Source organism: Gadus macrocephalus, chromosome 15, assembly GCF_031168955.1.
Source record: "Gadus macrocephalus chromosome 15, ASM3116895v1".
Classification (NCBI taxonomy): Eukaryota; Metazoa; Chordata; class Actinopteri; order Gadiformes; family Gadidae; genus Gadus; species Gadus macrocephalus.
Window position 1 is genome coordinate 463017 of NC_082396.1, and position 20081 is coordinate 483097.

Sequence of the window (20081 nt, forward strand, 5' to 3'; positions counted from 1 at the left end):
AAGGTACTGTTAAGAATTCCCGTGCCCCCTTCCCACATTCTCCCTCTTTCTATCAACACCAAAGAGTCACAGTTCCACACGAGGATGCAGAGAGAGCCATGGATAAGGGAGGGACTCCCACCCCTTGTGAGGGGAGATAGAGGGAGACATGCTGCCCATCGATAAGGCGGTGATCCAAGATATTAAACTGTTCGAGGTTGCCGACCCCAATGTTAGGGTTTTGACGAATATAGCTTTTTTATGTAATACTTTATACCTAGTTATTATTAACTGTCCGTAATTATCTGAGCTACTGAAAGTGTACGTGCAATAGGTTCAACAGGATAGTGAGTCACTAACATGTTGTGAGGTATTTTTAAATGGCCAGACACTTACGTGGCAAGCAATAATGATCTCAGAAACATCATCTAAAAATGTTCCACTCACTCTACCTTCTTTATCAGAGAAATAAAACGACATAGGTAAAAAAAAAACATTAGATGTCCTCAACACATCATCCAGTCAGGTGAACTCAAATATGAAGCTTGAATCAGGACCTAAAACAACACGACTATTTGTGATTTATTTTTAAGTATATTTCTCTCTTGGAAATGTTTTGGTCCCAATGACAGTCTAGCTTGGATCCCTCCTTGCAGCTGTTTCTTAAGTAACTTCCATTCCTGACCTAGGGTTCGACCTGTCTGTATACCCGCATGTACTGTGTCTAGGGGCAATGATAACCTACTAATCTGTTGTAATGAGTGTGTCTAGTTACCTAGCCTCAACTGGTTGCATTGCATATTTGAGATGTGTATATTTTGTACAGAGACAATAAACCTACCATTGCTATGCAAAGATTGACGTTTGAATTGAAGCGTTAATACCATCAACCATCATGGCCTCTCCTTTATTCAACACTGTCACACTTCTGGATGACAGAAAAGTAAAGGTAATGATTCAGTTCATTTATTACATTGCTGTATTTATCAAAAGCTTGAAGACAATAACTTAATACAAAGTATAACATAATTCCATGAGATTTCCTCTCGCCACTTCCAAATATATTTGCTTTAACTGGATTTATAAAGACAAACTACAAACTAAGCAGTGCATAACCAGACCAAGGATACCTCTAGTGTTTGCGATTGGTCCAGTTAACTTCAATATATGGTATCAAAATACAAAATGTTTGAGAATATTTTAAGAAGCACAATGTCATGATTAGATAATATAACACATAAGCGTCGCATTCAAGTGTATGTTTAGAATTTGTTCATCCATATATATTCCTAATCGTATCCTAGGATGTTGGTTACACACAGAATAGATTTTTTTATGAATTATGTGTTGGGTTGTGATTTGTATCTTTCAGTGAGATAAATCGTCGAAAAGGCAACAGGTAAGAGAGAAATCACCGTCTTTTGCATCAGGCACCAACAAGATAACAACTCTAACACACACAGTGGTCTAACGCTGTTTATAAATATGGTTAATAGGCGTATATTGTTTTTGCATAAAAGCTCTGTAACACCCAGTAAATCAAGACACCCCAAGTCCCACAAGATGTGTGTTTTCCAAAACAATTTCTTCAGTCAGGAAACACCCTCACAGACCATATCGGACCTTGCGGTTGAACGATCAATTGTGATGCTATGGGGCCATAAAGAAGACTTCACCGCAAAAATCCATATCTACTTTCCGTCAGCCATTGCTCCTGCGATTTCCCTCGGTAGAGAACGAGTCCATTCGTCTTCGACAGTGACCGAGATGACCACCGGGACTCTGAGAGGACCACGGGTGTGGCCGGAAGATCCCCAAGGGGTCCGTAGAAGAGGCAGGCATTCTACTTGGCCACCTTGCGGAGTTCTGCCAGGACCCAGATGGCCAACGAGAGGAGGACCACTGAGCCGGACTGGTGAGTCGCTGCCAGGGGCGTTGGGACGTACAGCAGCAGCGTGCCGATACCGAGGGCCACCTAAAGAGACAGTCAGTGGTTACTGGGAGGGTCCATTCTGTCCTACAGACCTCCACATCTGACCTAAAGAGACAGTCAGTGGTTACTGGGAGGGTCCATTCTGTTCTACAGACCTCCTCATCTGACCTAAAGAGACAGTCAGTGGTTACTGGGAGGGTCCATTCTGTCCTACAGACCTCCACATCTGACCTAAAGAGTCAGTCAGTGGTTACTGGGAGGGTCCATTCTGTCCTACAGACCTCCACATCTGACCTAAAGAGACAGTCAGTGGTTACTGGGAGGGTCCATTCTGTTCTACAGACCTCCACATCTGACCTAAAGAGACAGTCAGTGGTTACTGGGAGGGTCCATTCTGTCCTACAGACCTCCACATCTGACCTAAAGAGACAGTCAGTGGTTACTGGGAGGGTCCATTCTGTTCTACAGACCTCCACATCTGACCTAAAGAGACAGTCAGTGGTTACTGGGAGGGTCCATTCTGTCCTACAGACCTCCACATCTGACCTAAAGAGACAGTCAGTGGTTACTGGGAGGGTCCATTCTGTTCTACAGACCTCCACATCTGACCTAAAGAGTCAGTGGTTACTGGGAGGGTCCATTCTGTTCTACAGACCTCCACACGCTTCGCTTCCCCTTACACACTATTATTCTGACAAATTCGCTTTGGATAAAATCTTCTGCTAAATGCTGTAGATGTACTACCTGGCTGTAGGCCATGGCTGTGAGGAGGCTGATGGCGACCCGGGCCCTCCTGGGCAGTGCCACCCGTCTGGAATACGCGTACAGACCAGTGATGGCGGTCAGAGAGGAGACGGCCTGGGGACAAGAGCAGAAACACGAGCGCCTTAAGAAGCCTTCGTAGCAGTAAGGGTTACGACCAGATCCTGACGTTACTTAATCAAAGATGGAGGAATAGGCTCGGGCCGTACCAGGATCCTGTGGTCAAACTGTACAGTGGTGGGGTTCTCAAAGAGGTTCCTGAGCGTGGGGGAGAAGGCCAGCAGGTCGTCTGGGATCCATCGCTCGCCCATCTTGGGGAAGGAGTTGTACACCAGGCCAGCGTCTAGCCCCGCCACAAACGCCCCTAAGACACGTGTTCAAGAACATACATCAGTGTTTAAAAGATGCCTCACAGATGGATATGAGCGTATGAAAGGGCTTGCTTTGTGCACGTGAAGAAGCGGGAGGTTCCTCACCAGACAGAGCGGTGAGGAAGACCAGACCCCCAGTGCCTTTGGCAAAGCGCCTCAGCTGAGTGAGGCGGGCCGTGTCCGCCAGCTGAAGGGAGATCGATGGAAAACAATCAGGAAGAGAGGAGGGATTGGAAAACCAAAACACAGAAATTTCAGACAAACCCATTACGGTTTCATTTTAACTTGTTAATATTCAAGTCATTTATTGTTTACACCAATTTCACATTCCGGTCTAGATCATTTAGCGGACCTTATTCATGAATCCCTTCTGAAGGTTATGGATCTTTACTGTCTGTCTGTCTGTCTGTCTGTCTGTCTAGACAGGCTAGGAACGGCTATGCCTTGAAATGTAGTTTGCATCTGGGCCGCTCAAGCGTTTTGAGACTGACTTATTAAAATAAGAAGAATTCCCTTTAACAAAGCAGACACTGACTATTAAACAGCCACGGTACCCTGCCCTCTGGAGGCGTTCCTCCTCAGACCACTAGGCCAGGAGCTCCAGCTTCACGGTCATCCCTCTAACCTGGTTGGTCTGGAGCATACCTTGTTGACGGGCAGCACCAGTTGGAGGCCGGTCCACAGACTGGCGCAGTACAGCAGCAGGGCAGAGCCCAGGTGAGCCGACAGCCGGTACTGGCTGACCCGCGGCACGTCGTGGGACTCGGGCTTCTCCTCCAGGCCACTCTTCACCATGTACCAGCCCAGCAGGCCCTGTGGACACACACACACACACACACACACACACACACACACACACACACACACACACACACACACACACACACACACACACACACACACACACACACACACACACACACACACACACACACACACTCCAGCGTCAACCTGATGACCACCTTGAGCAGGAAGCCTCACCCTTTACTATCGATTAATGACATCACTGTAAGGCGCTTTGGATAAGAGCGCCTGTTCGATATCCAAGTTAATATTTAAAGTTACACAGTGACAATATATTGCAATTCGCCTCACATCCCATTTCAAGTTCTGTCTTAAAATTAATTCAATTAAAGGAATACTGTAGAGCACACGCTGGTCACACCAACTACCCTCGAGCGGCTGGTCCCCGTTTACCTGGAAGAAGACGAACCCACACAGGCCGACCACGCGCCCCTTCAGAGAGCGGGTGAAGTAGCCCTTCTTCCAGAAGTACACGGTGGGCAGGATGTAGGCCAGCCCGACCAGGCGGCCCCACATGCGGTGGCCCCATTCCATGTAGAAGATGAACTTGAACTCCGGTAGGGTCATGTTGTGGTTCATTCTGAAAATTAAATTCACAAACTAATAAATAATAATTTAAATCGTGTGAAACGTATTTAGGAAAAAGGTGAAATGTAAATCATCGTAAGCCTAAATGCCTTTGGTTGTATAAAGGGGGACAATTACATTTTAAACTCTGGAAACTGCTGGTACTTTGCAAACTCGGCCTCCCATTCCTCTGGGGTCCGAGGGGGTCGCATTTCTCTCACCAGATGCCAGTCCACCATGGACAGTCCCGACTCGGTCAACCTGTTCAATTAAGCAAAAACAACATGAAAACACTGCTAAATGAATGAATGAATGAACACATTTAAAATACATAAATAGAATCAAGGATAAACATCTACACGTAAGGACTCACTCCCGGTCATAAGCTAATGATTCACCTTGTGACTCCCCCCAGGACCACAGCCCCGACCACCAACCCGCTGCAGCCCAGCAACCAGCGACCAACGATGCGATTGGAGGCTGCGTTTGGGACGGCGCCTGCAGCCCGGGCCGTGGGAGCCCCTACCTCCGCTGTGATGGTGCTCTGCCCTCTCTTCACCAGCCATTGCCGCAAATGTGGACTCTTCTGTGATACGAATCAGGGAGGTGATTAGTTGGATGAATCAGGAAGTTAATTGGATACTCCAGGAAACCATTCAAGGACGTGACAACCACTGCTGCACAGTGTAACTGCTTAGGTAAGGTAGCTAAACAAGCTAGCATGTATCCTCTTATACAGTAACTCAGTTAAAATGGCATGTATTTGTATTGAACTAATGTGTCAAATGCATTCGCTTCTTGTAGGAGCATGGTAAACAAAGAACAACTTGATTCAATCGCTTGCGCGCTAACGATACAGCAGCAGCTGACCTTTGATACATAGTTTTAGCCTAGCTTCCTAAACGAGCTAAGCGTACTGTAACCTTACTCACATTGTTCGATTGCAGGCCCTTTCCGACATTTCTACCACCACAAAACAACAGGGTCCTTAACGAAAGCATCTTTGAGCAGGTACTGGTTCGGTCCCGCTAGGTAGATGTGCCAGGCAGTGCTTAGGTAAATCGTTACGACAGCATGTTTCCTAACACAGGGAAGCACGTCCACTGTGAACCGTGACGTCACGGGTGTCCTGGGATCGAATACGTAATAAATTGAATAAGCTTTGTCGTATTTCTTGAAGATGTTATTCCCTTTTTGATTGTTTGAATTTTATCTATTTTCAGTGTGAACTGCTGTTAGTTTCATAAGTGTGTTTCTAAATATGGATTAAACTAAGTCTAGGCGACCTAGCCTACTACTAGACTACTGCAGGGGCCAGGGGGGGCTGCATTTTACTCGTAATAATTTGCTATAGACCAAAGCATTGTATGAAATATTTTTTAAGATATTCATGTTAAATACATTAACAAGTATTCTTGGCTTTTGTGCTTGATCTTTTACGGTTTTAATCAAATTTAATTCAAATGTATGCATTCAGTCTGTATAAAGCATATTCTATGTCACTTCTAAAATGTATCAACATTATTAACCTTGCAGTTATTGCATATTACAATTATGTGTATAATTTTTTATTTTGGTTTCCTCCCCTCCCAACACACACCACACCCTCATGCTCACCAATGCTGCACACACACGCACACACACACGCACGCACGCACTCACACACACACACACACACAGAGATCAGACAGGAGGATGGCGGAAGGCTTCTTGATGGAGGTGTGTGTGGATTCTGTTGAGTCTGCGGTGAACGCTGAACGCGGAGGTTGGTGGAACACGCTGTGTGGTCTGGTGTATTCTCTGGTGCAAAAGTAAGAACACATAATTATGAACGGACAGGGTCAGTTGTGAACATGCTTTGCATAATAAACATTTAATTTAATCTTATAACATTGCACTACTAATGAGTACAATGAGTACTGCCCCATTTGTTGTCATGGGATTAGATCAGGGGTCACCAACCTTTTTGAACCTGAGAGCTACTTCATGGGCACTGAGTCATACGAAGGGCACCCAGTTCTATAAACTCTTCTGAAATGACAAATTTGCTCAGTTTGCCTTTAGTTATATATTACTATTAATAATTAATGATACTCATCTATGTGAAGACATGTTAATTAATTAAGTCATGTTAATGATTTCTCACAACAATTATCAACAATGACTTAAAAAAGGTTGGAAAGAGTTGTTCAAGAATGAGTAGTGCTGTTTTTAGAACAGGCCTGCGGGCGCCTCATGTGGTCCTTGCGGGCGCCCTGGGGCCCGCGGGCAGTGTTGGTGACCCCTGGATTAGATCAATGCTGGTCCAACCGTTTGTCTTTCCTCTTAGGGGCGGGGCGGCTGGAACTGTGCTCCAGCCTTCTGGAGGGCGGGCTGACGCCCAGTGTGGGTGAGACACAGAGATACTCAAACTAAGGAATACTGGGGAGGGAAAACCGGTCCTTTTGGATGTACCATGTTCTCATATTTTCCATGTCACAGATGCAGATGGCATCTGCAAATATTTCATCATAGAACATGATTAACATTTCCCATAATATTCTTTCACAACCGGAAATCCAAACCAATTCACATAAACATGGAACGTTATGCTGTCTAGGGAAGATTTGTAAGGAAACGATAATAACAAAAATCACACAAAATAACAAAAGTCTGGTTCCACCCCCCCTGCTGGCCACACGGCCTCACGACCTCCCGGCACCGCCGTCGGGTTCAGGACTCCTGCAGGTGGTGAAGCAGAATGTCAAAGTCCCGATCTACGTCATGATCCGCCCGCGAGGGGGGGACTTCCTGTACTCGGAGCAGGAGGTGGAGGTGATGAGGAGGGACATCCAGCTGATGAAGAGCAACGGGGCGGACGGGCTGGTGCTGGGGGTCCTGACGGAGGACGGACGGGTGGACGCCAAGCTCTGCATGGAGTTACTGGGTACCTTCGAGTTAACCCCTCTAGTTACTGGGTACCTTCGAGTTAACCCCTCCTTTAGTTACTGGGTACCTTCAAGTTAACCCCTCCTTTAGTTACTGGGTACCTTCAAGTTAACCCCTCCTTTAGTTACTGGGTACCTTTGGTTAACCCCTCTAGTTACTGGGTACCTTCGAGTTAACCCCTCCTTTAGTTACTGGGTACCTTCACGTTAACCCCTCCTTTAGTTACTGGGTACCTTCGGGTTAACCCCTCCTTTAGTTACTGGGTACCTTCAAGTTAACCCCTCCTTTAGTTACTGGGTACCTTCACGTTAACCCCTCCTTTAGTTACTGGGTACCTTCAAGTTAACCCCTCCTTTAGTTACTGGGTACCTTCAAGTTAACCCCTCCTTTAGTTACTGGGTACCTTCGAGTTAACCCCTCTAGTTACTGGGTACCTTCAAGTTAACCCCTCCTTTAGTTACTGGGTACCTTCGAGTTAACCCCTCCTTTAGTTACTGGGTACCTTCACGTTAACCCCTCCTTTAGTTACTGGGTACCTTCAAGTTAACCCCTCCTTTAGTTACTGGGTACCTTCGAGTTAACCCCTCCTTTAGTTACTGGGTACCTTCGAGTTAACCCCTCCTTTAGTTACTGGGTACCTTCAAGTTAACCCCTCCTTTAGTTACTGGGTACCTTCGAGTTAACCCCTCCTTTAGTTACTGGGTACCTTCAAGTTAACCCCTCCTTTAGTTACTGGGTACCTTCGAGTTAACCCCTCCTTTAGTTACTGGGTACCTTCACGTTAACCCCTCCTTTAGTTACTGGGTACCTTCGAGTTAACCCCTCCTTTAGTTACTGGGTACCTTCGGGTTAACCCCTCCTTTAGTTACTGGGTACCTTCGAGTTAACCCCTCCTTTAGTTACTGGGTACCTTCACGTTAACCCCTCCTTTAGTTACTGGGTACCTTCGGGTTAACCCCTCCTTTAGTTACTGGGTACCTTCAAGTTAACCCCTCCTTTAGTTACTGGGTACCTTCAAGTTAACCCCTCCTTTAGTTACTGGGTACCTTCGAGTTAACCCCTCCTTTAGTTACTGGGTACCTTTGGTTAACCCCTCCTTTAGTTACTGGGTACCTTTGGTTAACCCCTCCTTTAGTTACTGGATACCTTTGGTTAACCCCTCCTTTAGTTACTGGGTACCTTCACGTTAACCCCTCCTTTAGTTACTGGGTACCTTCAAGTTAACCCCTCCTTTAGTTACTGGGTACCTTTTAAGTTAACCCCTCCTTTAGTTACTGGGTACCTTTGGTTAACCCCTCCTTTAGTTACTGGGTACCTTTGGTTAACCCCTCCTTTAGTTACTGGGTACCTTCGAGTTAACCCCTCCTTTAGTTACTGGGTACCTTCGAGTTAACCCCTCCTTTAGTTACTGGGTACCTTTGGTTAACCCCTCCTTTAGTTACTGGGTACCTTTTGGTTAACCCCTCCTTTAGTTACTGGGTACCTTCAAGTTAACCCCTCCTTTAGTTACTGGGTACCTTCGAGTTAACCCCTCCTTTAGTTACTGGGTACCTTCGAGTTAACCCCTCCTTTAGTTACTGGGTACCTTTGGTTAACCCCTCCTTTAGTTACGGTACCTTCGAGTTAACCCCTCCTTTAGTTACTGGGTACCTTCGGGTTAACCCCTCCTTTAGTTACTGGGTACCTTTGGGTTAACCCCTCCTTTAGTTACTGGGTACCTTTGAGTTAACCCCTCCTTTAGTTACTGGGTACCTTCAAGTTAACCCCTCCTTTAGTTACTGGGTACCTTCAAGTTAACCCCTCCTTTAGTTACTGGGTACCTTCGAGTTAACCCCTCCTTTAGTTACTGGGTACCTTCGAGTTAACCCCTCCTTTAGTTACTGGGTACCTTTGGGTTAACCCCTCCTTTAGTTACTGGGTACCTTCAAGTTAACCCCTCCTTTAGTTACTGGGTACCTTTGGTTGAACCCCTCCTTTAGTTACTGGGTACCTTTGGGTTAACCCCTCCTTTAGTTACTGGGTACCTTTGGGTTAACCCCTCCTTTAGTTACTGGGTACCTTCACGTTAACCCCTCCTTTAGTTACTGGGTACCTTTGGGTTAACCCCTCCTTTAGTTACTGGGTACCTTTGAGTTAACCCCTCCTTTAGTTACTGGGTACCTTTGAGTTAACCCCTCCTTTAGTTACTGGGTACCTTCGGGTTAACCCCTCCTTTAGTTACTGGGTACCTTTGGGTTAACCCCTCCTTTAGTTACTGGGTACCTTCGGGTTAACCCCTCCTTTAGTTACTGGGTACCTTTGGGTTAACCCCTCCTTTAGGTATTGGGTACCTTTGGGTTAACCCCTCCTTTAGGTATTGGGTACCTTTGGGTTAACCCCTCCTTTAGGTACTGGGTATCTTTGGTTAACCCCTCCTTTAGGTATTGGGTACCTTTGGGTTAACCCCTCCTTTAGGTACTGGGTACATTTGGGTTAACCCCTCCTTTAGGTACTGGGTACCTTTGGGTTAACCCCTCCTTTAGGTACTGGGTACCTTCGAGTTAATCTTGTCCTTTATAATAGTCCTTGTCCTGTAAAGCTCCCCTTCAGCAGCATGCCGCTCATGACATCATTGGCCTGGGCTGAAATAATACTCAGAAAGCATTAGTTTAGCAACTTAGATTAAACAAAATAGACTGCTGTAAATCACAAGTATCCAAAGCCGTCACTTCATAATATTCATATAGAGGTAATAGGGTGAGACATCTTGCTCAACGACGCATACAGAGATTGGCTGTGGACATTGGCACTCGAACCCAGGACCTTTAGTGTGGGAGTGGATCACCCTGGACACGACAACACGCTACACCACTATGTACTTATGTTGAGCTACAGCCTTGACATCTGAGCAAAAGAAACAGTGTTTACCATTCTGGAGGTGGGTTTTAGCCGATAAGGCAATCGAGTAGGGAGAATGTTACTGATATAACTGGCAATAGTCATTCTATTAACTGTTTCGAGACACGGTGAATAGACAGAGCTGAACTCTTACCCAGCTGGCACATTTATAGATACCATCTTTAGAATGCCCTTACTCAGGTAGCATTATGTATGATGTCATGGTGAGAGAAGCAAGTTTCATTCATTCTGAACTGAAGTATTCTTTACTGTTTTTACTGTATTTATAGAGCATTCGATGTGTAACTGAAGTTTTAGTGTTTGCTACGTCACTTGCTAGGGAAAAGGGAGGCAACCTAAAACTGCAGCGTAACAGTGTTGAAGTGTTGCATGTTTTACTAAAATAACATATTGTTTTATTTTTAAATCCACAGCGCTTTCTCGTCCTCTTCCCGTCACCTTCCACAGAGGTAAATTCAATCTTCTAATCGTGGCCGTTTGTCTGGTATTATAGTGGAAAAGTGTTCCAGAGCTTTTGTAAGCAATGACATATATTACATGTTGTTTTAAAGATAAAGTTAAGTAATTTCCTCAAAAAATTACATTTATAATATTGAATATTAAATATAAAAGATATTATATATTTTTTAAATATAAAGATATAACTAGTTTTAGCATAATAGCAATCATCCTGAACATATATGTACATGCATACAAACATATGTACACATCCCTAAACATTCATCATTAATTGGAATTGCGTGCGATCATTCAAATTGACGGCAAAGCTACAACAGGTATCTGTAATGTGTTTTGTTGGTGCTCTTGTTGTATAGTAAGTCAAGCCTATGTTATTAGCCCTTGATCACAGTTACTGTCTGAAAGGGCTTCACGGACACGTTTTATGACACTAAGCCTGTAAGCCCCTCCAAAGAGCAAGGAAAGACCCTAATTATCGGGAATTTGAGAAGGAGAGAAGAAACAGGGATCCCTCCTTCTAGGGAGTGATAAGGGTGCAACGGGTGCCACGATGGCAGCATCTTTAGACTGTTAGGAAATGGACGAGAAAATGAGGAGTGCCCCTGGTGGGGTGGAGGTGCTGGGGAGGGCTGCTCGGTGGCAGGTGGGGGGGAAGGGGTCCAGTCATGATCACTGCCCCAAACCAAAGAGAGCGTTCTGGTGAGAGGGCAGGCTGGACAATTACCTGTACACATGACACTTATATTCACAGATGTTGTTACACTTTATTCAAACGTTCAACTTTACTCAATCTTTATCACTTTAGGTATTTGTTTAACTTTTCAACTTTTCATTTGTTTCCAATTATTTGTCATGTTGACATTGTTGACTCTGTGAAGACTTTAAACTTTTGAACCCTGTTCAAATCTTTTCACCTGATTTAAAGCTATTCAACAATTACTTTTGTCTTAAACTGGCCAGCTTTATTAAAGATTTTTTAACACTATAGCACTCACGGCATCTTCAGCAGGAAAAGCATTTTCTAGTTGAACAGACTTCATATGATATATCAGATGTATATCATATGAAGTTCATCACAATTTAAAGACACACCAATTAGACATTAGAGAACCACTTCAATCCTGGGATAGTTCTCTAAAAACTCACAGCCTCGGCTTGCACTCATAGTGGCTGGGTGGGTGAACCCCGTGTGTTGAAGAGGTCTCCCCCTGGGTGGGTGAACCCCGTGTGTTGAAGAGGTGTCTGCCCCTAAGTGGGTGAACCCCGTGTGTTGAAGAGGTGTCTCTCCACCTGGGTGGATGAACCCCGTGTGTTGAAGAGGTGTCTCTCCACCTGGGTGGGTGAACCCCGTGTGTTGAAGAGGTGCCCCCCCCCTGGGTGGGTGAACCCCGTGTGTTGAAGAGGTGGGTGAACCCCGTGTGTTGAAGAGGTGCCCCCCCCCTGGGTGGGTGAACCCCGTGTGTTGAAGAGGTGCCCCCCCCCCTGGGGGGGTGAACCCCGTGTGTTGAAGAGGTGCCCCCCCCCCGGGTGGATGAACCCTGTGTGTTGAAGAGGTGCCCCCCCCCCTGGGGGGGTGAACCCCGTGTGTTGAAGAGGTGCCCCCCCCCCTGGGTGGATGAACCCTGTGTGTTGAAGAGGTGCCCCCCCCCCTGGGTGGATGAACCCCGTGTGTTGAAGAGGTGTCCCCACCTGGGTGGATGAACCCCGTGTGTTGAAGAGGTGCCCCCCCCCTGGGTGGGTGAACCCTGTGTGTTGAAGAGGTGCCCCCACCTGGGTGGGTGAACCCTGTGTGTTGAAGAGGTGCCCCCCCCCTGGGTGGGTGAACCCCGTGTGTTGAAGAGGTGCCCCCCCCCTACAGCGTTTGACATGGTGCAGGACCCCGAGGCGGCGCTGGAGACGTTGATGTCTCTGGGGTTCCAGCGGCTGCTGACGAGCGGCTGTGACTGCTCAGCGCTGGAGGGTCTGCCTGTCCTCAAGCGTCTGGTTAAACAGGTATGAAGGTCGGGACACTGGGAGCTCACGCTCCAACCGGTGGAGCGTGGCTCAGGGGCTCAGGTTATCACTCTGTACACTCTGTTCTCTACATGTTTTCATAATCATAATCTTCTCACTTTGACAGGCTAAAGGCAGAATTTCCATTATGCCAGGTGAGTACGAGTCAGTTGGTCTTCTTTCACCTTATCCAACAAGAGTTATATATCTGTGTGTAAATGAGGTACTTTATGGGGGTATGACTGTATGGGGGACTATAGGGGGCTTTGGTCCTATGACAGTTGATTGATGGATCAACCAATATGAATATATTTAAGCCCTGAGGCTTAATATGTTTTTGCGAGGTTGATGATTGCAGGGGTCTGATTTTATCACAGGTAGTCCTCCATGCATCCTCCACACAGTTAAGAAAAAACCAACTTGGCATCATAAAGGTGCTGCCAAGTGAATCTATAAGAATCCATAAGACCGTAAGATAAGTCTTCAAGCCATTTCGAAGATGTTGTTTTTTTTAAACATTTTGTCACTGAAAGGCTGACTCATGGTATGACATCATCAACATAGAGCCACTTGTTGGACTATAGTACACCATTTTGGGCCATAGGTAAAAGATAAGCACTTTGGCACAATCGACACGTGACATTTTGTAACGTTTGGTTTGTTTTTAACTCAGGTGGTGGCATCACAGAGAGGAACCTCCAAAGAATTCTGGAAGGATCCAGGGCTCAGGAATTTCACTGCTCTGCCCGATCGGGTCGGGATTCCGCCATGAAGTTTAGGTGGGTTTCAACGTAAATTATTAAGATGGGCCGCACAAAGAGTTTGAGTCACCAGCTAGTACAAGGAACAAACTCATTTATCGAACCCCAGGGCACACAGGCTACCACAGATCCTCAACCCACGACCGGCTACTTTATGGCTTGCAACTTAACATGAACGATTCTGTGCTCTCCCACACAGGAATAGCTCCGTGACGATGGGCGCCTCTTTCTCAGCTCCCGAGTATGGCCTGAAGGTGGCAGATGCGAGCAAGGTTCGCAACCTCAACGCAATCGCCAGAAATGCCATGTGACAGTGCTGTGTGGAGGGCATCAGATGATGTCACCATGGGATGGATTCGCCTCAAGTTGATATAACAACCGTACTTTTTGTGCTTTGGAATGCAACGTTCCATGAGATTTGTCAAGGTTGTGGAGAATTTAATAAATTGAATACCTTTTTCATTGATGCATTTGATTGAACTTCCCTTCATTTCTATTGGAATGTGGACTCTTTCTCTTGCTTTACACACTCCTGACACTCTCTTTATATTGACATATACACATACATTTGATACCTTATAATACTTAAAAAATATGTACAATTACTTGGGCCTTAGAATATTTGCAGATGTCATGCTGCCATCCTTGGTCTCACACACACGCTCAATATTGCAAACTCATCCATGTTTGAGTGAGTCTGATGTTGCTATCAACAGGGATGTAATGATTAACCAAGAAATAGTGTTTGGATGGTCAGGGTCATCCTGCAAATGAGTACAGCACCCTACATAACATTTCTTTACACATGTTTACTATCAGCAATACAGAAAAAGACCAATGAGTGAAGCGCCTTGCATAACCTTTCCCTAGTTATATTATCCCCAGCTATATGGTAAGTAACCAAAAGAGTCACGCCACGGTGATTGAAGCTCAACTTTATTAGGCAATGACTAATTCTTATCATGCTATCTTGCTAAATGCTATAGTCATTTCTTTCCTTTGCTCTGGCTTTGGACACGAGAGGCATTGGACTGTAGACTCTGTTTACGCAGAGTCTCTGAATGGAAGCCATGTTTATTGTTTGGTAGTACATACTTCATTCTCTTTAACACACGCACACGACTGCATGGATATTGCTAATTGGGTATCTGATGGCATTTTACCTCTTACCTGTCCTATTTATGGATTTATAGCAGGCACTCCCCGCAAGCACAGATCTTTAATCAAATTAAGGCAAAGTTAATATTTCCTGTTTGTTTGCTGTAATGAGCAGACAGGTCACGCCAAGAGATAATCACCTCCTACACTGGGAGAACACAGAGGCAGACCAAACAATATGTGGAGCTCTGTTTTAAGATGTGTTTTGGGGAACCAGCTCTTTGAGGTTTTCGTGTTCCGAATGGGGAACAGATGTAGAGAGAGGTATATATAGAGAGGTGGACAGAGAGAGAGAGAGAGAGAGAGAGATTGAAGGTAGGCCTGCTTCGCTCTCATATTGTAAACCAAATGTCCTTGGCTAGCAGCAGGGCCCCTCTTAACTGCGTCCAACCTACCTCAGAGCCATTGTTCTCGAGCAAGCATCAAAGCAACATATTTGTTGGTTGAGCCTTAACCTTAACTGTATTCACGGATGTTCTGGATGCAGTGGGTTCATGTAAGAAAAGAAAAGCTCACAATAATTTACTACATGTTTTATAGAAACATCGACAAATATACAGATCCACGTGCACTGATACCGGTGGAATGCCAAGCACACGCACATGTATAGCCTGGAGAATTAAAGGGATGCTACGTGAAAGACGTAGCGTGCGTGAACCCCACGCCCACCCATCCCCCGACAACCCTGCTACAGAGCGCTTTCATAAACACACATGGGCAGGAAGGGGGAGGAGGGGTCTGGTTGTGCAAGTCCCGCTACAGTCTTTCATCTACCCCTCGGCACGTTCAAACTCGCACTTCTGCCCCATGCTTTTTCCCCCTCTGCTTTGCCTGAGACACGAGAGCTCTCCGACCCAGCTCTCCAGTTAGGACAAACTATGGTGCATGGGAGGAGCCTTGTTCATCGTGTCACTAATTTAGGCAGTCCACAGTTATGTAGTGTGCCAGCGTTCTAGAATAGGCTACTTGGCAGTGATTGCTTTTGTTTACAGCGCAGTGACTAATTGTTTGTAATGGTCAAAATCCATCCCTGAGGACGGTCTTTAAAGGACGCATTGCAAGTCTCGGGCTAAACATTAACCAGCCGGCTCCTAACGCGAGATACAGCACCACTGGGTGTGCTAGTCTTATCCTGTGTGTGTGAATGAAGAGGTTATAACTGTCAGCTCTGTTTTTAGACGTTTCATAACTGAAAGTCCTTCGCGGTCACACACACTGCCGTCCCTGGAGCCGTGGAAATTGCCGCTGGCGTGCGGGCGCCCCTAAAGCTAGTGTCCCGACACCGACACATGTGTTGGTGGGGTTAATGTCTGGTCATCTGAGCGGCGTCGGCGCTCATCTCCAGGCAGCTATGCCTGCCGCGGCTCTGGACGAATACTGCGGCTCGACCTTCTGGGTGAGTGTAACCAGGAGGGTGGAGAATGTCAGTTATTTTAAATTGTTTGCTGTAAAGTGAAACATTCAAATGTGAATCTATCAGATCGGATATTTTTTTTAGAAACTTTTAACACTTTGTTCACTCACTACAATGTTCGTTGTGCTTCGATTGAATGTCCACCAACAACCGCAAACATTCCGATATGAACGAAAACATAGGCCTTTAATTTACTGCTTGTAGTTTTCAAGATAACATTTCTCCATTCTAAGGTAAATCAGAGGTGCCTTCTGTTTATAACGGAAACATCAGATCTGAGGTTTCTTAGCTGAACGGAAGCGGTGTGTGTGTGTGTGTGTGTGTGTGTGTGTGTGTGTGTGTGTGTGTGTGTGTGTGTGTGTGTGTGTGTGTGTGTGTGTGTGTGTGTGTGTGTGTGTGTGTGTGTGTGTGTGTGTGTGTGTGTGTGTGTAAAGGTCAGATTTTGACAATTTAAATACAGCAGAGTCAATGAGTAGCCACATTAAACATAAAAAAAATAGTAAATATAGGCTACAGCAAACTACTCATATTGCTATTTCAGTGTTTTTACCTTCTCTTGTTAACAAACATTAATCGTTGGCATACGAAAGAGTGTGACTCAGCAATTTTGAACGACGTTAATGTTTATAATTGTATGTCAATCGTTTTATTGTAGTATCTTTTGGCCTACTGACTTTCACTTTAAAAGTAGTGCCATTTATGTTGATGAATGAATTGGGCACGACGTGAAAACGAAGAGGAAAGAGAAGTGATCTCTTCGAGAGCCAGTGACCTAAAGTGGCCCCGCAGAACGACTAGTAGAGGGCCTTCTTCAGGTCTGGGCCTATGGGGGAGCTGGGAGGGTACAAAAGACATCGAGGGGACAGAGAAGAGACGTGAACAGCAGGAAGATGGAGGACAACCTTCAGGATGACCACGTGAGGACCACAACGCAGACTACATACCCGAGTCTCGTTGATAAGCCCCACAGCTCTCCCCAGCAGCGCCCTGCCCCCCTCAGGAACATCCGTGGACTAAGACCCCCGGGGTTCATAATGACTGGGTGCCACCCTTACCGCGTACAAAGTTTACACCTGCCACCAACCAATGGATGATATATTGCAGCGTTGCCAGGGAAACAAGATGAATCAGCCTGCTCCTAACCGAGATACAGCACCACTGGGTGCAGGGTTATGCACAAACAAAAGCTTGGCCAGTAAAAAGATACGCTCCGGCAAGGTGAAGGATTCCCCCTCACATCCTCCATCTTGAAGAGCATGGGCCGACACAAAGGCTGGCCCACATGAGGGGGGGGGACGACATCCTGGGACCCCTGCTGTCTGCTGGATAGTCTATCTGCCCAACGGGCCACAGCCTCAATGATCTGAGCACCGTTCTGGCCTCCTTCCTGTTGACCCTACATGCCTTGGACTACATGTACAAAGAAGACGCGTGTCCCCTGCAGACGTTTTTCGGACGACTGATGTTGTGGGATGGATCAGTAGGCGACGATAACAGATTATCAATGGATGGAAAGAAAGATGGTTGCTTTATTCATCTCTGAGGGGAATCTAACGATCTTCAATGATTTGACGTTGAGTTTCTTTTCCCTTGTTGATCCCAACTGTCCCTCCCCATATTTTAATTTAGAGTGTAGCGCTTCATTCTATATATCTGCTTTATTCTCCCGTTGACCTTGAGACAGTTGTATTTGTATATACTGTTTATATAATATATACTGTCTGTTACATATAGCTACACTAGCATGAGCGTTCTCTATAAGGCTGTCTGAATCCTCCTGATGTGTTTCTCAGAACGCGTCCTTTCTGGACACGCCGGAGCCCGACCTGCCCGTGTGCCTGGAGCAGACCGTGCTGGTGTGGCTGCCCCTGGGCTTCCTCTGGCTCTGCGGCCCCTGGCACCTGGCCGCTCTGTTCAGGGGCCGCGGGAAGCCCTCCCAAGTCTCCAGGCTGTACCTCAGCAAGCAGGTCGGTCGCATCTGTTGGAGCACCAGTGCAGACGACGCTCAAAGATATTATTCAAACTGATTAATTGCGTTATAGTTTGATAAAATTGTATTGGCTCAATCTAAAACCCATATACAAGTTAAGGTCAAATTGTATTATTCATTCAAAATGAATTGTGTTTGATGAATTAATGTTTCCGTTCTTCATGGTTTGAGCTCCATACTAAGAGGGCCTCACTGGTTGTGTCCGCTCTCCTCAGCTGGTGGCGGGCCTGTTGTTCATTATCGCCATCGCTGGCCTGGCCCTGACGCTAGGAGAGGACTACGGTGCACCGAGTGGAGCTGGGAGCCATGCATTGGTGTTCTATGTCAACCCCATTATCTACGCCATCTCATGGGTACAACAACAACCAACACTGGGACCGCGTGGCGGTTTCTATCCTCCATCGCTTCTTGATCATTTCGCTAAGCTAACACCTTAAGAAGCTAACATCATGACGTTCCCTTCAATGGACGAGAACCATAGGGGAATTTAGTTTCCTCTATTGTTACAGGAACGTTGTCCTGTTAGCTCACGTGTTAACAGCCATCCTCCCTTTAATGGACCATAGGCAGAGTTTCAGTTCTCCTTCTACATTGCTCTGTAACACTGAGCTCCCAGAGCTTAGGGATGGAGCTGAGAGTTCCTGCTTTCTGTGCAGATGTTGGTCTTGCTGTACCAGGAGGGAGTGCGGCGACGGGAAGGGGCCGTGGACTCCTCCACCCTCTTCCTGTTCTGGTTGCTCCTGGTGTGCTGTGACGTCTTCCCCTTCCAGACGATCCTGCGAGAGGCGCTCCGACTGGTGTGTACAGGAATGGTGTGTGTGTGTGTGTGTGTGTGTGTGTGTGTGTGTGTGTGTGTGTGTGTGTGTGTGTGTGTGTGTGTGTGTGTGTGTGTGTGTGTGTGTGTGTGTGTGTGTGTGTGTGTGTGTGTGTGTGTGTGTCGTGGCAGGGGGTCAAACGCAGCAGCCGTAACTTAAGTAACGCTGATATTTTTAGACCTCTCCCTTCGGCGGGAATTTCTTCAAAATAGGGAGTGGCTGCTCGGAGGTTAAATGAATATAAAGATACCCTACGCTGCTCTCTAACCCGGTAACACCCCTGTCGGACCGCCTGTGGTCCTGTCTAGGGAGAGGTGCCGGATATCCCCAGATACAGCCTCTTCTACGCCTCATTCGCCCTGGAGCTCGTGGGGCTGGTCCTGTCCGCCCTGGCAGACGTCCCCCGCCAAGCAGCGGAGGTGGTCAAGAAGGTACCGGCAGCGCCCAGATCAAAGCACTGGGGGCCACCGGGGCTCTGGTCCATTCAACACTCGCTCTCTGGTCCATTCAACACTCGCTCTCTGGTCCATTCAATACTCGCTCTCTGGTCCATTCAACACTCGCTCTTCTGGTCCATTCAACACTCGCTCTCTGGTCCATTCAACACTCGCTCTCTGGTCCATCCAACACTCGCTCTCTGGTCCATTCAACACTCGCTCTCTGGTCCATTCAACACTCGCTCTCTGGTCCATTCAACACTCGCTCTCTGGTCCATTCAACACTCGCTCTCTGGTCCATTCAACACTCGCTCTCTGGTCCATTCAACACTCGCTCTCTGGTCCATTCAACACTCGCTCTCTGGTCCATTCAACACTCGCTCTCTGGTCCATTCAACACTCGCTCTCTGGTCCATTCAACACTCGCTCTCTGGTCCATTCAACACTCGCTCTCTGGTCCATTCAACACTCGCTCTCTGGTCCATTCAACACTCGCTCTCTGGTCCATTCAACACTCGCTCTCTGGTCCATTCAACACTCGCTCTCTGGTCCATTCAACACTCGCTCTCTGGTCCATTCAACACTCGCTCTCTGGTCCATTCAACACTCGCTTTCTGGTCCATTCAACACTCGCTTTCTGGTCCATTCAACACTCGCTCTCTGGTCCATTCAACACTCGCTCTCTGGTCCATTCAACACTCGCTCTCTGGTCCATTCAACACTCGCTCTTCTGGTCCATTCAACACTCGCTCTCTGGTCCATTCAACACTCGCTCTCTGGTCCATTCAACACTCGCTCTTCTGGTCCATTCAA

At 46.7% G+C, this 20081-nt stretch overlaps 4 protein-coding genes and 1 long non-coding RNA gene across 16 annotated transcripts in view; 3 read left to right on the top strand and 2 right to left on the bottom strand.

The window, feature by feature from the left end:
* The window catches only part of LOC132472911 (Kv channel-interacting protein 2-like), a 71487-nt gene extending 70965 nt beyond the window's left edge, over positions 1-522 (top strand). For all 6 annotated transcript variants that reach the window (XM_060072762.1, XM_060072767.1, XM_060072765.1 and 3 more), the window contains one exon: positions 1-522. This exon is cut by the window's left edge and continues 1185 nt beyond it. The gene's annotated coding sequence lies outside the window, so the exon portion shown is untranslated.
* A 345-nt stretch (positions 523-867) lies between these two features.
* Positions 868-5703, bottom strand: LOC132472908 (cytochrome c oxidase assembly protein COX15 homolog). Of its 2 annotated transcripts, none has more exons than XM_060072753.1 (9): positions 5349-5702; positions 4815-5002; positions 4555-4677; positions 4243-4429; positions 3691-3858; positions 3151-3232; positions 2884-3038; positions 2657-2770; positions 868-1954 (listed from the first exon to the last, which is right to left on the bottom strand). In XM_060072753.1, the coding sequence occupies exons 1-9, from the start codon at positions 5415-5417 to the stop codon at positions 1823-1825; spliced, it is 1218 nt and encodes a 405-aa protein (XP_059928736.1). In that variant the 5' UTR covers positions 5418-5702; the 3' UTR covers positions 868-1822. The 2 variants fall into 2 exon arrangements, with proteins under 2 accessions (XP_059928736.1, XP_059928737.1); XM_060072754.1 differs by lacking the exon at positions 868-1954 and adding an exon at positions 2153-2539 and having other exon boundaries at positions 2576-2770; positions 5349-5703.
* cutc (cutC copper transporter homolog (E. coli)) lies at positions 4974-13916 on the top strand. Of its 4 annotated transcripts, none has more exons than XM_060072768.1 (10): positions 4974-5114; positions 5364-5427; positions 6099-6181; positions 6746-6805; positions 7133-7342; positions 10656-10691; positions 12560-12693; positions 12821-12848; positions 13367-13472; positions 13654-13916. In XM_060072768.1, exons 3-10 carry the CDS (start codon positions 6112-6114, stop codon positions 13763-13765), a joined length of 756 nt encoding a protein of 251 aa, XP_059928751.1. In that variant the 5' UTR covers positions 4974-5114; positions 5364-5427; positions 6099-6111; the 3' UTR covers positions 13766-13916. The 4 variants fall into 4 exon arrangements, with proteins under 4 accessions (XP_059928751.1, XP_059928754.1, XP_059928753.1 ...); XM_060072771.1 differs by having other exon boundaries at positions 6104-6181; XM_060072770.1 differs by lacking the exon at positions 5364-5427 and having other exon boundaries at positions 4976-5114.
* On the bottom strand, positions 11805-12562 carry LOC132472914 (uncharacterized). Its single transcript, XR_009529214.1, has 3 exons — positions 12472-12562; positions 12034-12074; positions 11805-11909 (listed from the first exon to the last, which is right to left on the bottom strand). It is a non-coding gene; the product is annotated as an uncharacterized LOC132472914 (long non-coding RNA).
* A 1410-nt stretch (positions 13917-15326) lies between the features above and the next one.
* Positions 15327-20081, top strand: part of abcc2 (ATP-binding cassette, sub-family C (CFTR/MRP), member 2) — a 32019-nt gene continuing 27264 nt past the window's right edge. For 2 of the 3 annotated variants that reach the window (XM_060072748.1, XM_060072750.1), the window contains exons 1-5: positions 15342-16008; positions 17820-17993; positions 18232-18369; positions 18673-18813; positions 19140-19262. In XM_060072748.1, coding sequence (XP_059928731.1) covers positions 15919-16008; positions 17820-17993; positions 18232-18369; positions 18673-18813; positions 19140-19262 — 666 coding nt within the window. In that variant the 5' untranslated portion in view covers positions 15342-15918. Of the gene's footprint in view, positions 16009-17819; positions 17994-18231; positions 18370-18672; positions 18814-19139; positions 19263-20081 lie in introns of all 3 variants that reach the window. The other variant, XM_060072751.1, reaches the window with a different exon arrangement.